Source organism: Hermetia illucens, chromosome 1 (genome assembly GCF_905115235.1).
Source record: "Hermetia illucens chromosome 1, iHerIll2.2.curated.20191125, whole genome shotgun sequence".
Taxonomy (NCBI): Eukaryota; Metazoa; Arthropoda; class Insecta; order Diptera; family Stratiomyidae; genus Hermetia; species Hermetia illucens.
In genome coordinates this window covers 93,338,600-93,360,121 of record NC_051849.1, presented here as the reverse complement: position 1 = coordinate 93,360,121, position 21,522 = coordinate 93,338,600, and the positions used below count along the sequence as shown (strand labels likewise).

The following is a 21,522-nucleotide window of genomic DNA, read 5'->3' as shown; positions in this document are numbered from 1 at the left end:
ATATTTATTTAGTAATTAGTCCACATATAAGCCATTAGAATTATAAATTTAGTCATAGTTTAGATTAATAAGTTAGTGAAATATACTTTATTTAGACGCAGCTACGTAAAGGCGAGTGTTTTTTAAAGATTTCCAATCCATCAAACAAACAACAAGTTAAAAAGTTTGGTTTGTTTCTTATGTAAAAATATTTGAGAGGACGTTACTTCTTAGCATTTTTCATTGTATCGTCTCATGTTAAAATGTGTTGCCTCTTTTTCGTCAAATTACAATGTACTACTGTCAGTAATACACCGAGTTGAATATCGGGTAGATTCTACGTATATATACCATGAACTATGTATAAATGGAACCATCGTCTACCCAAATATTCTTGAGTAAAAAATCAACAAAACCTTTCACTCATACGAATTGAATGACCGTACAACGCAACCGTTGTCGTATCGGTTGTGATTTTCTGTCCTAAATAGGAGAAGTTACCGACAGTTTCATAGATATATCCCTTAGTAGTACTGTTCCCATTTGACCATTACCATTTGATGACGTTACCAATTTGGGTAATGGCAGATTCCACATAACGGGCTATCGTTCCCATAATGTCGATATTGCCAGCATAGGCCAGTAGTTGGATGGACTTGAAAAGGATTGTCCCCTCCCATTTATATCAGCATTCCAGACCATTTTTTCCACGGCCAGAGTAGAAATGATGCATGATAGGGTATCCCCTGGTCTTAGACCGCTGTTGGTGGTGAATGGTCTCGAGGGTAATCCTCGGGGTATTTATTCGGAAACGGCTGGACCGATTGTCACGAAATTTGATCAGAGTGTGTGGTCTGGTAATTTCTTTACACACAGTTAATGGCACCATTTTGTATTGAGTTTGAGAAGTGGCTCCCCATATATGTGAAAGGGGGTGCAACTTTTTATTCACAGAATATGACCATGTAGGGTGTCAACTGAAAGGGCTCAGTTAGTACTTTTAGAACTAGTGGATGGTATTTGATATCGGATGAAATGTAGGCGAGTGAGGACTCAAAATATGACCCTCAAAGAGTGTAACATGTCACAAATGAAGTTAATATTTTAGAAATTTAGCCGGAACCCCCCTCCCCCCACGCTCATGTTGGAAGCACAACATTTTGAAGGAAGGAAGAAAGTTATAGAAGATGAAACTTTTACAGTTGATATGAATTTCGCGTATTCTAAAACGTCATCATAACACAGCAATTCGTCAACACCTCAACAAAGTGAGCTCACATGAATGGGGGCCGGAGGGAAACATTTTGTTTTAGTTAAACAATATCAATTACTCGAGGCATACATATGTATATATTTACAGGTACATGCTAATGAAGCTTTGGGGTTGCGCCTAATTCAGATAGATATTGTATATTTGTACATTAAACCAGTGGTATCCAATATACGTACTGTATATGTAAATATGTAGGCTTTTGTGCAGAAAGTACCCGTTTTCAGCATTCAGCTGATCGCATTGCATCGCCAGTGCCCTTTTGTACTTTTGCTAGTCTGCAGTTTCTTTGGTCGAGTTGAAGCTGGGTTCCTGGTCCACCAGGGTACATCCCTTGATTACTTGATTGTCTTAGCCGACCATCTGGCCTTATATGCGTCAATGACGACTCTGTTGAGGCCTTCAACGTCAAACTGTGGGTGAGACATGTTGTCACTCAGGCGTCAGGTGTAGGAGTCCTAGTCTGTTCTCTTGGGATTCCTTAATTTTCTACTTACTTCCGAGTTACCATTAATGTCGAATCTGATTATTGTGTGATTGTGTGATCCAACGTTCGTTAAAGTTATATCTAGTGCGTCTTTTCTGATGCTGGTCACGAATATTGGTTTGTTTCCTACATTATATTATATATTTCTAATTTATTACTGAGAATGAATTCCAGAAGCTACTCACTTCTTCAATTAACGTCGCTGCTTCCCCACACCTCATGGTGCGTGTTGACATCGCTGGCAATAAGAAATGGTACTGCCTTTTTCGCGCCGAACTTTGCCGGTCTAACGATTAATTCAGGTGGGATCCAGGTATCGTCTCCTGGGAAGTATTCTGATGCTGCAACTGCCTCACAAGTTCTTCCTGAGGAAACTGGATACCCAAGATGTCATCAGTTATAAACTCTGAAAAACATAAGTATCACAATTTTCTTTCGAAAATGATGCAAGCTATTGGTTTTCCTCAAGAGGAATTCCAAATTACCAATTTACTTCCTCCTTGCAGACTGCCAATCTGCCCCCGGTATCACCAATGTTCTTGTGCCAGTACGTTTCCAATGTTATTCCTCGAACTTGCCCTTGCAATTACTGCAGATGAAGCGTTTGTATGATTAAGGTTTTCCTGGGCTATTTCACTGGTGACCATCGGCTCCGTTAGTGCTTGGCCGCACTTTCGCACTTTTCCAATGTTGGAACATTACTTTCCTCTTCCGACATGCCACTTCCTTGCGTTTTGCTGTCCGACTTAAGCTCTAGGAGGTCTAGATCAAGATCGTCTAGCTTCTTTTTTTCTGTACGCCTTCAGTCGCGGAAGAGGATTCTTTCGGGGGGTTCCAGTTAGTTAGTTAACGGAAGGCCTCCAGGTTCCTCCCTTCAACCCTGACCGCTCCGAAATTTTCTCTCTCTTGGGCTCAGGTTTAGGCTTCCTCCGAGCATTTCCCTCTCAAAAGTTGATTTCCACTCCCCTTTCTTAGAACTTATGTTGAAAGCTTAAATCTTCCCTGAGCCTTTTTGGGGGCCTTCTCTGGTTTCAGACCTGCCTTAAGACAGCGTAGATATCATTTGACACCTGCACCATTGAGGCCGGTCTCCTTTCTTACGTCTCATATGATGACCTCAGACAAATCTTTGCGCGTCCCTGCTTTGTTGGTTGTGGTCTTCGCAATGTTGACCTTAGCTCCACTGCTTACCCCCCCTCCAAGTTCTCCTTTCTTGGCAGTGGTCACCTGGCTTTCAGTGTTACGGAGATGCGCCTCGGCATGATGGCCCAGTTTGTGTGCGGTACGGAGTCTCACTTCTTTGTTATTTGATTTATTGATTTGGTTTATTGCATTACTCATTTAATTCCCTCGAGTATGGAGGTCCGCCGAGTCATGCCCCCCCCCCTCTCCCTTAGCTGAGGAGACCAGGTATTAGTAAGGCTCCGTTCGGATACAGTCAGTTATTCCAGACTACAAACTATCCAATGCGGATGGTTTGCATAACGCACTGCATTGGAAGCGGTTTTCGACTCCTCGGTCTTTGTCCGTAGCGTTTCGTTAATAGTAGAGTCAACCCGTAGAAGATATGGCTACCGCCACCCACTAGTGGTCTTGGTTGACTAGAAACTTGGCTCCTGGAGAGCCATACATTACTCCAGATAGAAATCGATTGGCTCCCAGAAGGCCGTACTTCGCATCAGTCTGTCCTGCCCAGTTTGACAGATTATTACGCTCAATGTCTTGAGGCTTTACCCGTCCTAAGCTTATGTCCGAAAGAAGTGAGGCATCCTATTAAGACGTGCCGACTCCGCTCGTTTTCAGAACGAGAGGAAAGCAAAGGAAAGCACTTTTCCTCTGCTTCAATTTGACGCGAAACATTCCATTTCCGGTATGCATGGAATTTCAAGATTTCCATATCGCTATTTTAACAAGTTTTCATGGAAAAGTTAATTGCAAATCCTTGAAAGACCGTCAGATGAAAAATTTGGCATACAAATATACCTATCCAGAAGTCGTGCGTGTTTCAAATTTCCAAAAATTTCCAATAGAAACTTTAGAAAATAATCGTATAAAACATATTTATTCTTAAAAGTTAGGACGTAAAATTATCTAAATTAATATTTAATTTAAATAGAAAATAAGATCATTGGTTTTTTTTCTTAGAACTAGCATTTTCCTTACTCTTTTTACAAATCTTTCTGTATAAGACTCCTACAGTCACTTTCCAAATAAATTTAACTAATTCCCAGACTACGTAAGCCAGACCAATGAGGAAGGCAATCACATCAAGTCCGTGGTATTGCATGGCATTCATGTGAACTGCCGGACTCTGGATATGTTTTGCTCCTTTATGCCTCAAAACATATTCCATCCAATAGGCTGCTGTGTCCTTAGCACTCAAGGGTCTATCTCTAAATACTCTGGAAAATCTCTGGACATTCTCTCTATAGATAGTATTCTCCAAAACTTCGAAAACAGCTTGTCGGAACGATTTCTCTGTCAGAGTCCCCCGATCCACAACGATACCATGGCCTTCGTTTTGTAATTTATTTGCATTGGAGAATTGATCGGCGAAGAAGGGGATTGCCACCATTGGAACACCATGATATTGGGCTTCTGCAACTCCTCCACCGCCAGCATGAGTGATGAAAAGCTTCAAATTTGGATGGGCAAGAATATCGTCCTGCGGCAGCCACTTCTTATAAAGAATATTTGGAGACTCTCCTGGAAGTTCCTCCTTATCCCATTTCCAAATTATCTTCTGTTTGAGACTGGAGAGAACTTTGAATATTATGTCGACGAATTCGGGTGTAAGATAGTCCGCATTAATATTTGATCCTAAGCAGAAGTAAATGGCCCCTGATTCTGATGCACTGTCTAGGAATTCTTTAATATCCTAAAATAATGTAAGTTATAATCAGCATAAGTCCTTCTTATTAACACAGCATATTTTCTAAGCTTACTTGTGGTAGTGGATCGGGTTTTGGTTTTATTTGAATTCCCCCGATTTGTATGATGGCTGGCACGTACGGTTGGATAGATCCTTGGCTCAAATAAGTGTTCACGAACAGCAGTGAGACGTTCTTTTTCATTTCCTCGTATGATGGATATTTAGCTGATGGGAAGTTATGCCTGCAAACATTTATTTTCATAATTTATAAAGACTGTTTTAAAAATACATTATATGTTGAGCTTTTAGATTCGAGAAGAATTTGAAAACATCCGAGGCTTCACTTGGGTATATTGTTGAGTAACATGTAAAGTTAAGTAAGTCAAGAAATTGTAAATCAACGAAATTCGATCATCATCATAAACGGCGCAACAACCGGTATCCGGTCTAGGCTTGCCTTAATAAGGAATTCCAGACATCCCGGTTTTGCGCCGAGGTCCACCAATTCGATATCCCTAAAAGCTGTCTGGCGTCCTGACCTACACCATCGCTCCATCTTAGACAGGGTCTGCCTCGTCTTCTTTTTCTACCATAGATATTGCCCTTATAGATTTTCCGGGTGGGATTATCCTCATCCATACGGATTAAGTGACCCGCCTACCGTAACCTATTGAGCCGGATTTTATCCACAACTGGAAGGTCGTGAAATCGCTCATAGATTTCGTCGTTATATAGGCTACGGTATCGTCCATCCTCATGTAGGGGGCCAAAAATTCTTCTGAGGATTCTTCTCTCGAACGCGGCCAAGAGTTCGCAATTTTTCTTGCTAAGAACCCAAGCCTCCGAGGAATACATGAGGACTGGCAAGCTCATTGTCTTGTACAGTAAGATCGTTGACACTATGGTGAGACGTTTCGAGCGGAACAGTTTTTGTAAGCTGAAATAGGCTCTGTTGGCTGACGACAACCGTGCGTGAATTTCATCATCGTAGCTCGGTTGTAATTTTCGACGCTAGATAGGAGAAATTATCAACGGTCTCAAAATTGTATCCTCCTATCCTTATTCCTGTTTGACCAGTGCGGTTTGATGTTGTTGGTTGGTTGGTTTTCGATGCTGACATTGCCACAATATACTTTGTCTTACCTTGATTGATGTGCAGCTCAAGATCTCGCGCCGCCTGCTAAATCTGAATCAATGCAGTTTGTACATCTCGGGTGATTCTTCCCATGATGGCGATATCGTCAGCATAGGCCAGTAGTTGGGTGCACTTAAAGAGGATCGTACCTCTTGCATTTACCTCAGCATCACGGATCACTTTCTCGAGGACCAGGTTAAAGAGGACGTATGATAGGGCATCCCCTTGTCGTAGACATTTTTTGATGTCGAATGGTCTTCAGAGTGATTCTGCTGCTTTTATCTGGCCTCGCAAATTGGTCAGGGTCAGCCTAGTCAGTCTTATCAATTTCGTCGGGATACCGAATTCTCTGATAGCCGCGTACAGTTTTACCCTAGCTATGTTATCATAGGCGGCTTTAAATTCGATGAATAGATGGTGCAACTGTTGTCCATATTCCAGCAGCTTTTCCATCACTTGCCGCAGAGAGAAAATCTGATTTGTTGCTGATTTGCCTGGAGTGAAGCCTCTTTGGTAAGGGCCAATGATGTCCTGGGCGTATGGGGCTATCCGGCCTAGCAAGATGGTGGAGAATATCTTATATATAGTACTCAGCAACGTGAGACCTTTATAATTGCTGCACTGTGTGATATCTCCTTTTTTATCTATGAGACAAATAATGCCTCATTGCCAATCGTCAGGCATTGATTCGCTGTCCCATACTTTGAGCACAAGTTGATGAACTACTTGGTGTAACTGGTCGCCTCCATATTTAACTAATTCGGCTGTAATTCCATCGGCTCCTGGCGAATTATGATTTTTAAGCGGATGAATTGCGCGGACTGTTTCTCCTATACTTGGTGGTGGCAGTATTTGTCCATCGTCTTCAGTTGGCGGGACCTCCAACTCGCCGATGTTCTGGTTGTTCAGTAGTTCAAAATAGTCAATCCATCGGTCCAATATGCCCATTCTGTTGGAAATCAGATTTCCATTTTTGTCTCGGTAGGATGAGCATCGTGGTGTGTTAGGCTTCATCCTGCTGACTTGTTGGTAAAACTTTCTCCCTGTACTTTTCGAGTTCACAGACTTGTTGGTTCTCCCAGGCTTCCTTTCTCATCTGTGAAGTCGCTTCTCCGCTCGACGGAGTTCGTGATAAGTCTCTGCGTGTGCCCGCGTTCTTTGAGAATGCAACATTACTCGGTATGCGGCCCTCTGTTGACTGCGGTTATTGCGGCATCCATTTCCTTCTTATAGGTGTCGCGGGGGGCTTGTATTTTGAATGGCTTCAATATTCACTTTCACCTGATTGTCAGAGAGAATTGTAGGTGGTGTCGTAATTCGACCTCGGAGCATCATGCCAACGAGATAGTGATCTGAGTCTATATTGGTCCTCCTATATGTTCTGACATTCATCAAGGCTGAGAGGTGACGGCGTCCAATCAGCACGTGTTCAATTTCGTTGAAAGTGGTCCCGTGTGGAGAGGCCCACGTATGTTTGTGGACCGCTTTCCGTGCAAACCAGGTACTTCCAACAACCATTTCGTGTGACCCTGCTAATTGAATAGTCCGCAGTCCGTTATCATTTGTTTTTTCGTGTAAGCTATGGGAGCCAACGTATCGCCTGAATACGGGCTCTGTCCCTACTTGACTGTTGAAATCTCCGAGTATGATTTTGATATCATACTTAGGACAGACTTCGAGGCTCCGCTCAACTGCCTCGTAGAAGGTATCCTTCTCCGACTTTGCAGTCTCCTCTGTAGGGGCGTGAACGTTTATGAGGCTTATATTTCTAAACTTGCAGTGCAAGCGCAGAGTGCATAGCTTTTCGCTTATATTTTCAAAGCAGGTAACAGTAGATTTCATTTTTTGGCTGACTAAGAAACCTACTCCGAACACATGGTTTACTAGATGGCCACTACAATATATGGTGTAGTGGCTCTTCTCCAGGAAACCGGTCCCTGCCCATCGCATCTGTTGTAACGCTATTACATCAGCACTATGTTGGGACAGGGTATCGACTAGCTCCTCAGCAGTATTCGGTCTGTACAGGGAGCAAACGTTCCATGAGAAAATGCGCAAATCGTTAATCCGTTGTCGTTGCCGGGCTCGTCGTTGTAAGATCCATCCTGTCCGAGGCTCCTTTCGTGGCTTCGTAACATCGGTTTTCTGCATAGGGTTGTCAGCCCTACCCAACCCCTAACCTGGAGGACCAGTTGGTACATTTTGCCCCGTTTTTCGGGGGGGGGAGACTCGCCTTCATCTGTCTCTGTGTGGGCAGTTTTTCATAAAGAAAGAACTCCTAGCGATCACTACGTGGAGGTGGGGATAGGGTTTGATAGTAGAGCTGTTAGTGTTGGTTCAGCAGTAGGCGTTTCCCAGGTTTTATGCTCCATCGTGGGTACCAATCCACGTTTCGGCCCTGATTATTATCAACGATTTTATGAGAGTCCGTGGGATTTCATGATAGTCCGTGCGGTTCAGACAAGAGAAGAAACCGCGGCAAAAGAGATAAATTAGGGTATTGGGGAGCATCTGCACTTTGGGCATGAACCGGAAATACGCTGAAAGAAGGCATTCGAAGAGTTTCTGCGGTGTTTTTGCTGTTTCATTTTGCACTTATTTAAGTTTATAATTTTTTTTTAAGTTCATTAAAGTTTATGTAGTCTAAATCCTTTTTGCAGCGTTTGAAAAAATCTCTAGATTTAGTAGTTATAAGGTATTAGTTATTTATTGATATTCTAAATTTTGTGTCAGAGAAGATAATAATCATGAAAACATAAATAGTTATGAAATAAGCTATCTGGAGATGCAACATCATATTGTCTGATCTGCGTGTTGGGTATAGTGGAGATAATGATAGAAAGAGTCCAAACAACAGACTATTATGCATTGTCGAAAGCGACAATGGCCTGCCGCAATGCCAGTGTAGGTTTCGATGTGCTCACTCAACTGCGGATGCAATAACCACGATGATGAGCCTTGCAATAGATGCACTGAATTCCTGTTGCTGCTGTGCTATGCTGACATTGGAAGCCAAAGATACATTCAGTTCAACCAGCTGAAGCGGAATTAAATGTGCATCGGCATAGGTGCTCCAGGATATCTAAAGCGCTTTTCGAATTGCCTAATGTTTTCGGATGAATTACAAGTCTATATATTTTCCTATGCTTGAAACTAGGAAGACATTTAAAGGAACCCATGATTTACCAGTGAAGGTAGGTGCTCAGGGAGCTTCGAAAATGTCTGCGCTAGATGCGTTACGAGAAAGATAATCTCCGATTAAGCAGAGCTGCCCATTTGGAACTTATTCGTATGGTACCATCCAGCACCTAGCGTAGACACAAAAAAAATCTTCTTTACATTTATTATGATAGTGTTAATTCTATCCAGTAGCAGGCGATCGATGTTGGGCACGCTACGTGTTGGATAGTATGAATAGAGCTTTAATGAAGTATTGGGCATCCATACAATCCCTACGTTTTATTGTTTTTTTCCTGTAATTTTTTAACGAGATTGAGTTTGAAAATCATTAGACTTAACGCTGTTCAAGTGATAAACTCAGAAGAACGAGGAAACACAAGACGAACACAGACGTTCATGATGACTAGGATTCGAACCCAGAGTAATGAGATTGAAACACTTCGCAGTCCTTGTCCATCAGAGGTATAGGGAAAGGATTCCCGAGTAAAGCCGAAACAGAGACATAAATGCATTAAGGGGGAAACCGCATTAGGTGGTTTTTACAATCGACTAATTGTGTGTGAAACAAAACCTTGTTACAATCGATTCAATGTCTATCTGGTTGTCTACCACACTCGATTTAATCCGAAACGGCTGATCCAATTGTCACAAAATTTGGTGAGAAGGTGTGGTGTGAAAACCTTTACATATAGCAAGTGGCGCTATTTTGTGTTGAGTTTGAAGGAAGCCTCCCCACATGCGAAAAAGAGGTTTAGCATTTTTTTTCACAGAATATGGTCAAGTGGAGTATCAAATTAAAGGACTCAATTAGTACTTTTCAAAACTTATTTCATTTCTGATATTGGATGAAACATAGGGGAGTGAGGGCGCAAAATGAGTGCACCAAAAACTAAAACTGGTCTCGTTCTCAGAACCCTTCGAACCGAAGAATCTGAAAAAATCGCAATGGTGAATCTATATGAAATCTAGGCCTCAAAATACATCCCATTTCGATATCTATTCAAATAAAGTTAAATTTACCATATTTTAGTAGGAGGAGACGAGTGAAATGGGGTAGTAAATACCAGTTAGAATCATGTTTCCGCCTGTGAAAATAGGGATCATAAGGGACTCTTTGCAAAGCTACAGAAACTTGCCCTTTTCCAGCCTTTTGTTGAAAATTGCTCATGAAAGAAAAGAGATTTTATATTTTTAGTTAACCAGGCGTCGGCTAGGTCCAAGTGACTCGAAACAGTTTACACGTAGGAAAGGTGGAGAAGAAATACAAGAAAAATAGAAGAAGGAAAGAAGAAAGTAAAATCGAGGTAAGCCCAGGATTGTTGGGAGAAATTGGAAGTGGAACCAACCAAAATACGGACGGGAGAAGGATTAAATAGGACTGCGAGAATGGATTACAACGAAATCCAATATCCTGGAATAGCAGGGTCGCTCTAGAAATAGATGGTGCGGAATAGTAGGGGTGTAAGCAACTTTATGAGTTAAAAAACAAATAGTTGGAAGGTTTTCCTTGCAATAAGGGATATAAGTAAAACCTAAAATCTATGTGTAGATAACAGAGCGTTCCAAAGAGTACTTTCGCAAGGTTGAGTCCAATGGCTTTAGTTCGGCTGAGATGATTTAAATTTTCTTAGAAAGAGTAGTGTTTATCAACATGTTACCGTGGCTCAAAAAGTCAGAATTTAGCTCAATACATAAATTGATTATCATTATGGATCGGAAATCTGTCGTTACTGTCGTTGATTGGACCATCCACATGATTACGATCATATGAAAGATTATTTTTAATACAGTGTTCCAAGTCAAAATTGTTATTATTCTGAACTCACTTAATAAGGGCCAACCGCTCTGGGTTCCAGGCCACATTGAATTAGAAGGCAATGAAGCAGCGGACGCGCTAGCCAGGAAAGGAGCAACAACGCCGCTATACGAGCCAGAACCATTCTGTGAATTTTTTAGGGGTATGATAGGTGAAATTCTTTATGCACAAACAACTTTGTGACTTCACCAAAGCAACAGAAACAGTTGTTCATTGCATGACCTCTACTTTTCAAGATTTTAGAACTTAATGGATGGATGGGTGGATGGCTAATTAAGTTGCATGATCTGTGGCAAATAAGTCGCAACTTAGTTACCAGTCAGGTTGGTAAGTGTAGATTGTCGGCCAAATCGTAATTATCATAGACTCAAACACATCAAGATCGGTGATGGTACTGTATGAAGGTTTGTTTGGTAGCCATACACTTAGACACTGTATTGGGATTAGAGGTTTGCTATCGGATCTGAAATTTATTCAAGCTATTTCTAGCTATACTTACTCATAATATTGGCTCATTCGATAGTTTAAATAATGGAACATCCCGAATTCTACTGCAGAGAATATATAGTTTCCAACCCGGTCAAAGAACCCCATTGGCTGTTGTAAACCACTTAATAAAGCGGGAACGTAGGATAGCTCAAGGGGATTCCCGACCAGTTTGCTCAAGTGGTGCATGGGAGCTCCCGACCAGTTAATAATGAGTGGGCATTTGAAGTGTCCAGCTACACCGACGAGGAAATCATTGAAGAAACTTCCTAAAACGACAAGATCAAACGATTCCTCCCTCATCAGCTTCTGCATCTCTGGATCGTTTAGCGTCATATTAGTCAAGTCCAAGAAATCATTTGTGACTTTCACCATCAACTGCGTTGTTTTAAGGAAGCCTTTCGTATCTTGGGATATCATACTCTGGTCCATATGTGGTTGTTTCAATTTGATATGGCGAAATTTCAGGTCTGGTTCCTTCACTGGTATCATTGTTACAATAGTGACATTATGACCACGTTCTATCATCGGACGAATTGTATTCATATGAACAATCAAATGTGATTTCGAATGAGAAGTAAACAATCCCAAAATCCGCGCAGAATCTGTGCCGATGAAGCTCACCAACAACACTGTGAGTAGAGTTAGAATACCGGCGCGTAACATTTCACTGGTTCGCAATAACAATGTAAACAGAACTCAACCTGGTTCGGAGAATCTTATTTATATACATCCACATGTAGACACACAGCGATAAGATAAATTATGCTACGCTTGATATCAGATGATGAAATAAACTAGCCCCTGCAATTAATATTTGGACGTTGGACGATAATAGGTTTGTAAAATTCACTTGCTATGGCGCAATAGTACATGTACAGATTATGAATTATTAATTCGAGCATGAGAGTTCGCGTTTCATCGTTCTTCAGGGTCCATGTTACTTATTTATATTCTAGATGTTGTAATACAGTTAGTTATCAGAAGTAGTTCGAAGCACGGTTTCATCAGGAATCTTTCTTGTTGTCTTCATACTTTTCAATGTGAAAATGTCAAAGCGAATCCATTGGAAATGAGATGGAAGCGTTCCTTAACAAAATTTCACCTGACCTACATATGCACTTTAAAGATGTGATCTTACACCTTTCATTATCCTAGTCGTACATTTGAGTGATATCTGTCCCGCGTTTATCTCAACCTACGGAGCGACAACTTCCAACTTCAATGAAGAATGAACTTTATTCTTCCATGGAAGTGAAGAAGAAAAGCAAAAAGTTCCCATGTATGCAGTCCAATCATGACATGAAATTTGGGGTGGGGGTAGAGAGTGGCGTAAGAAACAATAGCTATATATCGCCGATGTGCGTCTTTCCCCTGGAGGGGGTGGAACTATTCTTTTTGCTATTTAATATTCTTCTTTCTGCTTCATATCATTTCTACATGAAATGCATGGTTTTCGAGTTATTTGCAAAACCGTTGAAAAACATGCCTTTTTTCAATGAAAAATTAAAATAAATACCTCAAAAACTACTACTTGCACGAAAAATTTTCACTAAACATTTTTTGCTTAGAATTGACCATTTAATCGATTTCTCTGGTTATTTCGTACTACCCCCACCCCTAATCTCAGGTCAATCGGTCTTGACTGGAAGAATTTGGAGGTTGCACCCGATTTTCAGCTTTAATGACTGAACCAATAAACAGTATGGTGCAAAAGTGGTCCAGTGATTCGGAAAAATAAAGTTAAAATAAGCAGTTTTTAGTTTATTTTTGAAACAAGAAAGCCTATCACTACATAGGATAAGACATAAATCAATATTTTCACCTTGGGTTTTTGTTCGTTTGTTTTGTTTGTAAAATAAAACCTTATTAAAATCCCCTGTCGGTCTGTCAGTCACATGCACTTTTCTCATTCCTCAGAAACATCTATACCGATTGACACGAAACTCAGTGAGGAGGTGGGAACTCTGAACGCCCAGACATGCAGTGAGTTGCATCTTCCTACGTTGAGATACATGCAAAAGGGGGGTGTAAAGTTGTCTTTCTCCGAATATAGTCATGTTGGGTATCAAATTGACTAGAAAGTTCCTTTAAGTTTATCCTAGGTAGATTATAGTATGAAGCATGTCATCCCCAAGTTTGATCAAAATCATACTATTACTAACAAAGTTACAGTAACCCAAAGTTGTCTCTGCCGTGTAAATTTACTGCAACTCAAAATACTAAATATCGATATCATACTAAAGTGGGTAGTCTGACATGCTAAATGCATATACATTACGGGCTTTGCATGGGATAGTTCTGCGCGCAAATATACTCACATAAGAAAGAAACAAAACCTTTTATACCTGAAGTGCCGAGTCGGTTTCCGGACTTGTTCATAAAAATTAAGAAGCCTTATCAGGGGGCTAGTTTTGCACCTACATGTGGTGATTAGGAAATTTAGTACTTAGTGAAATATCTCTGCTCTTAAAATATTTTATCCTATTTGGCAAGGAATCATGGTGATATCTATTGCCATGCATCCGGTACGCAGTACAGCTCATTAATGTCCTTTGCTAATGTTGCATAGTTATTTTGTGGGATCTGTCTATGCTTCTTTAAAACACGAAATTTACAAGATGCAATCCATTCCTTTACAAGATGCGAAATCCGCATTCCTGATCTCACACGCCCACGTGCCACCGCCCAATTGTTAATCGACACTCTGAAGGCAGACTTCTACTGGGTTTCGGAGACTCACCTTAAACGCAGGCGGAACGTAAACTTCTTCGGATATAGCATTATTCGGAACGATAACAATTCAGGTACTGCCTTCCTATTTTGGATCTTGGATCTTGGTAGTCTCCGTTTACATAAAATGTAATTCTAAAACGGAGGAACTGGACCATGACTTGAGTTGTCAATCTCCAGGTAAAATCAAAACACCCTCTCCTCGGGGCGGTTTCAACTCGAGACACATATCCTGGGGCGACAAAGCACCTAATATAAATGGGGAAACCCTGCTAAAATGGATCCACGACCCTTTTTCGCTCACCAATATTGAGATGATTTTGCCAGATACACCGACAAGACGGGGTAGTCAGTCTACTTTCGACACAAACTAGACAATATAAACAGGTTGACGGGGAGACACAAGCCTCAAAACTTCATTTTTACTAAGAGCCCCTGCTCTTAACCTATCTGCAGTGACGCTAAAAAAACGCAAGTTATTGCGGAATCATTTGAGGCTCAGCTCAATACCTCTCCGTCTCGAAACGATCCAGCCTCAACTGCGACTGTAAAACGACAATTAGAAAATTCCTTTCAAAACATTCCAATAAGTTAGTGACGAACACAGCAGTCAAAGTACTGGATACGCAACATTTTCTGAGTCTTCCCCAATTCGCCACCTTGACCCACAACCTAAATGGTAGAAAATCAGCAGCATTTTTTTTAACAGTTTTTAATAACTGCATTAATAATGGCTATTTTCTATTTACTTGGAAAGTAGCAAAAATCGTTCCGATCCGAAAGAAAGGAATCTCCTCCGAGTCAATGAATTTCAGTCCCATTTCCTTGCATTACAACCTAGGAAAACTTTTGAGAGAGCCTGGACAACTGAATTTGTCCAGCAATGTAATCCCAAAAATATCATTCCCAATAACCTGTTCGGGTTCCAGCATAAACACGGAACGCAACATGCATTGAGCTAGCTTCACGACATTGTCGTTTCTAAAATTAATGTCAACAATAAACCAACCGTAGTCTGCACATTGGATTTTCCATTGGATGTAAGGACATCCCAATTCCGATTATTAGAATTGCTATCAGCTTTTTCGAAGATAGACTCTCCTATGTCAACGTGGGAATTTTCAGATCTTTTGCCAGTAACATTGGGATTATTGCAAGGATCCATTTCAACGCCTACCTTATAAAACGTTTTCACGGCCGACGTTCCGCCTGAGGTCGGGACAGCAATTATCCAATATGCCGGTGGCATTTCTGGTACTTCTTTGAAAATACTTCCGCTATTGGGGCATTAGAATGAGGCAAAAATGCAATTGTATGCGTAAACACAAAACCTTATTAGAATCGAGTCGATGTCTCTCTGTCCGTCTGTCTGCCTGTTTGTCTGTCTGTCTGTCTGCCCATCTGACACACCCGATTTATTCGGAAACCGGTAGACCGATTGTCACGAAATTTGGTAAAAGCGTGTGATCTGTTGTTTCCTTTACATGCAGCAAGTGATGCCATTTTCTGTTAAGTTTAAGGGGGGAGGCTTCCCATACATGTGAATGGAGCGTGCAAAATTGTTTTTCATAAAATGTGGCCATGTGGGGTATCAGATGAAAGGGCTCAATTAGTACTTTCCGAAACTGGCACACATTTTGGGTCCTTCACCTAATGTCGGAAATGAGATCAGTTTTGGAAAGTACTAATTAGTCCTTTTATTTGATACCCCACATGACCATATTCGGTCATAAAAAAATGTGCATCCCCTTTCGCATGTAGGCGAATAACCATATGTAACCAATATGTCTTCTTATTTATAAGTCTGTCGGGCCTTTCTAAATTTATTGCTCGGCTGGTGATATTGATTATAACAAGAGTGATTCGAAGATAAGTCAAAGTTGGCTGTTGCACAAATTTAGTTTGGGTTTTTTTGTAACCCCACAGTCGATAAGATCAGGAATTTTGGATAGGTCAGTGGGCCAATACGTAGGTTGTCCTGAAGAAATAACATCGAGTCATTTGTGAGTGAGCTTGGCATAATATTTCCGGCTCGCTAAAAATTTCTAGTGAAAAATGCTGAAAAAAATCAGTAAATGGTTGTGCCGTAATTGTAAACCTTGTGGGGCAACATACGGCTGAATACGTGATTTCGTCGCTAGATTCGGTTAGGCAGATAAATGTAGCGTGAAGGTGTTTCTTGCAATAACTGTCCAGAGCGAAGTGTCTAAGTGGATTTGATTAGAATACCAGTTTCACTGTGTGCCTTGTTGTCTGGGTGTTTGGTGCGGTGTAATGTGTATCCTTGCATCTGGAAGTGGTTCTTTTGTGTAAGATGGGTTGTGTAACTCAACAAAATGTCTATAGAATTCTGCATCAAAAATCTGTACAGCTCAAGTTTGTGTTGACTGAGGCCATTTGCATTCGAATGACAGATTTTCCGCCCAATCATTTGTTACCGATTAGGCTTGTATAATTTGTGATTGGTTACGCATCATCTCTTGGAGCATGGTCAGAATTGATGCTAGGAAGTGTGCCATAGTTTGCGTCAACATGACGAGCAGTGTCTGTAAACTTTGCGAACTTAGAATCCCCCGATCTTTGAACAAAAGCAAACAAACAATAGCAAGTTGACATTTTGGTATTATACCAAGGATCAGAATAAATGAAATCACGCATCGCCATATTCGCACAGATGAATCTTATTAAAATCGGTGTACTGTCCGTCTGTCACACGCATTTTTCTCGGAGACGGTTATAGCTATTACCACCAACTTTAGTGGAAGGTGGGAACTGTGAGCGCTTACGCATACAGTGAGTTATATCATTCTACGTCGAATTTAAGCGGGGTTCTCATTCATGCAAAAGGAGGATGTAATTTTCTTCCACCAAATGTAGTCATGTGGGGTATCAAATGAAAGGTCTTGATTAGTACTTTCCGAAGCCGGTCTTAGTTTTGACATTTATTGGAAAGGTGGGGAGAGAGCTCATTCACGGACTCATTCTCAGAAACTACCCAACCGAAAATCTGGAAAAAATCAAGAAGTTGCCAGTATATGGTGCCAATGTGCGAATGTTTTTAACAAAATAGGCTATAAGATAAAGCATAATCCTGCCTAGTTTGGTAGAAATTGCACTATTCCTAACAAAGTTATAATAGGTGAAAGTTGTCGCTTGTTTGCAAATTTAAGACTTTGAATGCCAATATCACCCGAGAGTGGATATTCTCACATGATATATTACGTGCTACATACGAATGGGATAAATGCACACTCTAATGTCTTTATAAAAGATATAGACAAAACCTTTCATACCTGAAGCGTCCAGCTCCCGGTTTCCCCACTTGTTGTAAAGATCTCAAGCATCTGCTCTAAGCATGCTGCAAAATTGTAGTTTTCATCTACATACGGATATATAGTTTTTATCTCTACTAGACATTCCCATATGGTGCTAAGGTTCTTATGGATTCCGATAATTATTACTATATCACGACGCAACTCAATGAATCAATAAATTATCGTTGATTATATCGCCTGGAGTGTGGTTATGATTCGACAGTTTTTAAAGCATTCTGAACGATTACATTGACCCAGTTTTGGAGCTAGACAATGATAATTTTTTTTACAAATTTTGAACTCTCTCTTTTGAGTAATTTGTCCAAAAGCTATAATAGCTATCGCCTCTGCTGTTTGTTATCATTTACAGCGTTATATTTTAAGCTTAAAGCGTTTCAGCGAGAAAAGACCAACAGAAAATATAGAAAGCAGGTGAAAATATAATATAAGTCATTACTCCACATGAAGCAAAAATCTAACCAAGTATCTTTTGCATTCCGGAAGAAACGAGGTGGGAAAATATGCCATTATAGGATGTGGAGTAATATTCTAACATATTATCCATTCAATTCGCCAAAATGCTGCAGCATAAATGTGTGCATTTTTTGAGTGTTTGATGCCTGCTATTAGTTTATGGTAACTGTTGATAGGGAGGAGTTGAAGGTTATAACGCATAGAAATGAAAGCAAAGGTTTTACATTTTTAAGGTTTTGTGTAAACACAAAACCTTATTAAAATCGGTTTACTGTCTGTCTGTCCGTCACACGCATTTTTCTCGGAGACGGCTGTAGCGATTGACTCCAAATTTTGTAGAAAGGTGGGAACTGTGAACGCTCACGCATACAGTGAGTTACATCCTTTAATGATGAATTTAAGGGGGGATCCCCATACATGCAAAAGGGAGGTGTAAAATTTTTTTTTATCAAATATAGTCATGTGAGGTATGAAATTAAAGGTCTCGGTTAGTACTTTTCGATGCCGGTCTTAGTTTTGACATTTGCTAGAAAGGTGGAGAGTGCGGGGGGTTGAAAGTGACCATTCCTTTAAGGGGGCCATTCTCAGAAACTACCCAACCGAAAAATCAGAAAAAAATCAAGAGGCAGCCACTATATGGTGCCTGGGGCGAAATACCGTCCATACTGATATCTGTACAAATAAAGTTAATAATAATATATTACTATAATTTTTAGTAATTGACTGAAAAACCCCCTTAAATTCATGCTAGCACGACGAAATAGGGTATAACATAGAGCATAATTTCACCAAGTTTGGTGGAAATCGCACTATTACTAACAAAGTTATAATACGTCAAAGTTGTAGCGTCTTCGCAAATTCAAGACTAACAATGTCAATATCATCCGAAAGTGGATATTCTCACATAATGTATGCATATATTACGTGCTACGCACTAAAAAATACACAAAACCTTTTGTACCTGAAGCGTTCAGCTTCCGATTTCCCGACTTTTATCTCGACAGTATTAAGAATGAAATTTTTTTTGCTCACCATACTACGTATGCATAGGCAAACATCGGCTTAATGATGGCAATGAGGCCTGAGTCCCCATGTCAAAGCGATGGTCTGGCTGCATAGTCCGTAGGTTGTGAGAGCTCGTTTCATCTTTACGTCTACATGTTTGTCCCAAAGAATCCCTTTATGTAGAATGACTCCAAATATTTCACTCCTTTGGAGAGGGTTGTACCCCTCATCTCCAGTCCATCTAGTTTTTCTCATTTTTGTAAATTTTTCCAGCGTGTTGTCAACCACATCATCGACGAGTTGCATATTTCTACACAGGGTTCCGGTGCATTGGCTAATTTTTGCAGTTCATGTAGTAGGGAGTCGATTAGCATAATCGACAGAATGATATAACACACCCCATTGGGGGCAGCATTTCGTTGCTTCCGCTGCTAGCGCTCAATCTCCACCTACTTCAGCAGCCTCTGCGTTAGCATAGCATAGATCTAATTGATTATAGTGTCATTGGACTCATGCGCTCTAACGGAAAGTTTTTGGATCTGCGCATAGTCATATGCCCCTTCAATGTCCACAAACATCCCCACTCAACTTTCAGAGTTGCCACCTCTATTATTGAAACCAAAGAATGAAGAGCAGACTTACAGGACTTTCCACGTTGATGAGGACATTGGTTTTCATTTAGTGGGGGCGACCTTAGCGCCTTCCCACTAATGTCGTGCTCAACCGCAGGGACCTCCCGGTGCGAGGCGGCAGACGGACTAGTGGCTTCCAGCCTGGAATGCACTGACGTCAAACTGTTTGTAGCGAGCAACACACATAGTACTCCTAACCCGAAACCCTCGAAAGTGAAAACCGACAAGAACGTCCGTCGGCGGAAACCGACTAAGAAGCGAAGGTTCACTGGTGTCCTGCTCAAGATCCAGTACCAGAAGGCCATGCATATTCTCAGCAAGATTGCTAAGAATAAGGAGGCCGATATTGTTGACGAGGAATACAATAGCAAACGCCTGGCAGACGAGCAGAAGGCGAAGCCCATCACTCTGAAACCCAGTCGATCTTAAGACGAAGTCGAGCAAGATCACAAGCGGAGCAAAGTGAGCAAGAGTTCAGACGCTCCGAAGAAAAGTGCGCAGCGACAGTCAGCCGACGGGCTACGAACTGTGAAACCCTTCAGCGACGTGGCCAGGAGCCACTTACGTGTGGCGTTGGCGGATGGTAATTCTGCTAGCGGCAAACTAGCGCTCGAGGTGTGGCCAGGCTGCCGGGGATGATCTTTGAGCATCTCGTGGACACCAAAGGCAAACACATGGGACTCATCCCCTGCTTCGATTCCTCTCAGGTGGTCCGCGGGTTCCACGTTATAGCTTGCGAGAACCAATTCTCTAGGGACTTTCTCGGCCCGTGCGTCGCTAAGATCAGCGACGCCTGGTTGCCGAAGATCTACATGGAGCTCGTCAAATTGCGCCTTCAAGACCCCAGGATTCCCATGGACGACTGGATTGTTATCAAGGAGGTGGAACCCCAGACAAACAGCCGACCTTTCGTATAAACGAAGAGTGCCTGGAGGCACTGGAAATGGTCGACTATAAAGTGCCGTTTGGAGTCATGAACGAAAAGTTAAAAGTGTTCCGCTCTGCAAAACCGGACGATGACCTAGATGTTGGAAGAAATGGCGATCAACTGTCCGACGGGGGCTAACGAACCCCACACGTAAGCTGATTATGCTGAGGGTAACGCAAATAAATCTGTAGCACTCGAAGTGCACCTCGGCTAATCTGCTTGTCTTCCTCCTAGAGGAGGCGACCGAACCATCAAAGGGCTCCAAAGCAAATATCTTAATTTATTCCACAGCAAAGGATACGCTGATCAGGACAGACCTATAGGTGAGTCATTCTTTGATTTTATTGTTACTTCAAGCCTATTGGTGTGCAACAAGGGCAGTACACCAACCTTCCATTTCCCCAGCTCGGAGAACTGTGACGGTTGGGAGGAGATCCTTGATATCACCCTAATAACCGACAATGGTATTTTTAGGGTGCAGGACTGGAGAGTGTCTGACCAGAGATCCTTCTCTAATCACAATTGGATACTTTTCAGTCTAGAACTCACTGCAGAGGTCTCCAAACTGGAGAATGTTTGGTCAAGTAATTAAGAATGAACTCTTCGGTGCGCAAATTGGCAAGATTGGCACGACAGAAGAACTGGAGTCAAAGGTCGGAGTTCTGAAACAGGCATTTGATACCGCCTTTAAAAGCTCGCGCCCTGCTAAGTACAGCAAAAAGACACTGCCACCGTGGTGGAATGAAGATCTCTCCAGCTTCAGGAAGCTGACCAGAGAAATCTTCAACATCTGCTACAGGCATAAATATTGGCAGCTATACAAGGACTGCCTGAAGAAGGACCGCCAAGAGGCGGTCTTGGTTGGACTATTGTCAGAACATCGAAAGCACCAGTCAAACCGAAGAGCCGGTCCTGCCCTAAGAAGTCGGAAGGCTCCTGGACGGAATCTTCTAGTGAAACCCTGGAGCTGCTGGTTCAAACGCACTTTCCCGCTAGCAAGGAGGACAGTGAGTCAGAACCTTGCTTCTAGGCTGGGCTATAAACAGCTTCTCCGCATATCAATCTCCAACGATGGCATAATGCCAGTCATGCTACAGAAGCAGCAGGAAAGGGTTGTTCCGTGGCTTGTTGAGATTTACCGGAGTTGCATCTCTTTAGGATACATACCATATTCCTGGAGACGTGCACGAGTGGTATTCATACCGTAAGCG

The 21,522-nt window shown here is 41.6% G+C and overlaps 1 protein-coding gene across 1 annotated transcript; it reads right to left on the bottom strand.

The window, feature by feature from the left end:
• Positions 1-3,779: 3,779 nt before the first annotated feature.
• On the bottom strand, positions 3,780-11,918 carry LOC119650150 (UDP-glycosyltransferase UGT5-like). Its single transcript, XM_038052691.1, has 3 exons — positions 11,239-11,918; positions 4,682-4,850; positions 3,780-4,614 (listed from the first exon to the last, which is right to left on the bottom strand). Exons 1-3 carry the CDS (start codon positions 11,889-11,891, stop codon positions 3,862-3,864), a joined length of 1,575 nt encoding a protein of 524 aa, XP_037908619.1. The 5' UTR covers positions 11,892-11,918; the 3' UTR covers positions 3,780-3,861.
• Positions 11,919-21,522: the final 9,604 nt, after the last annotated feature.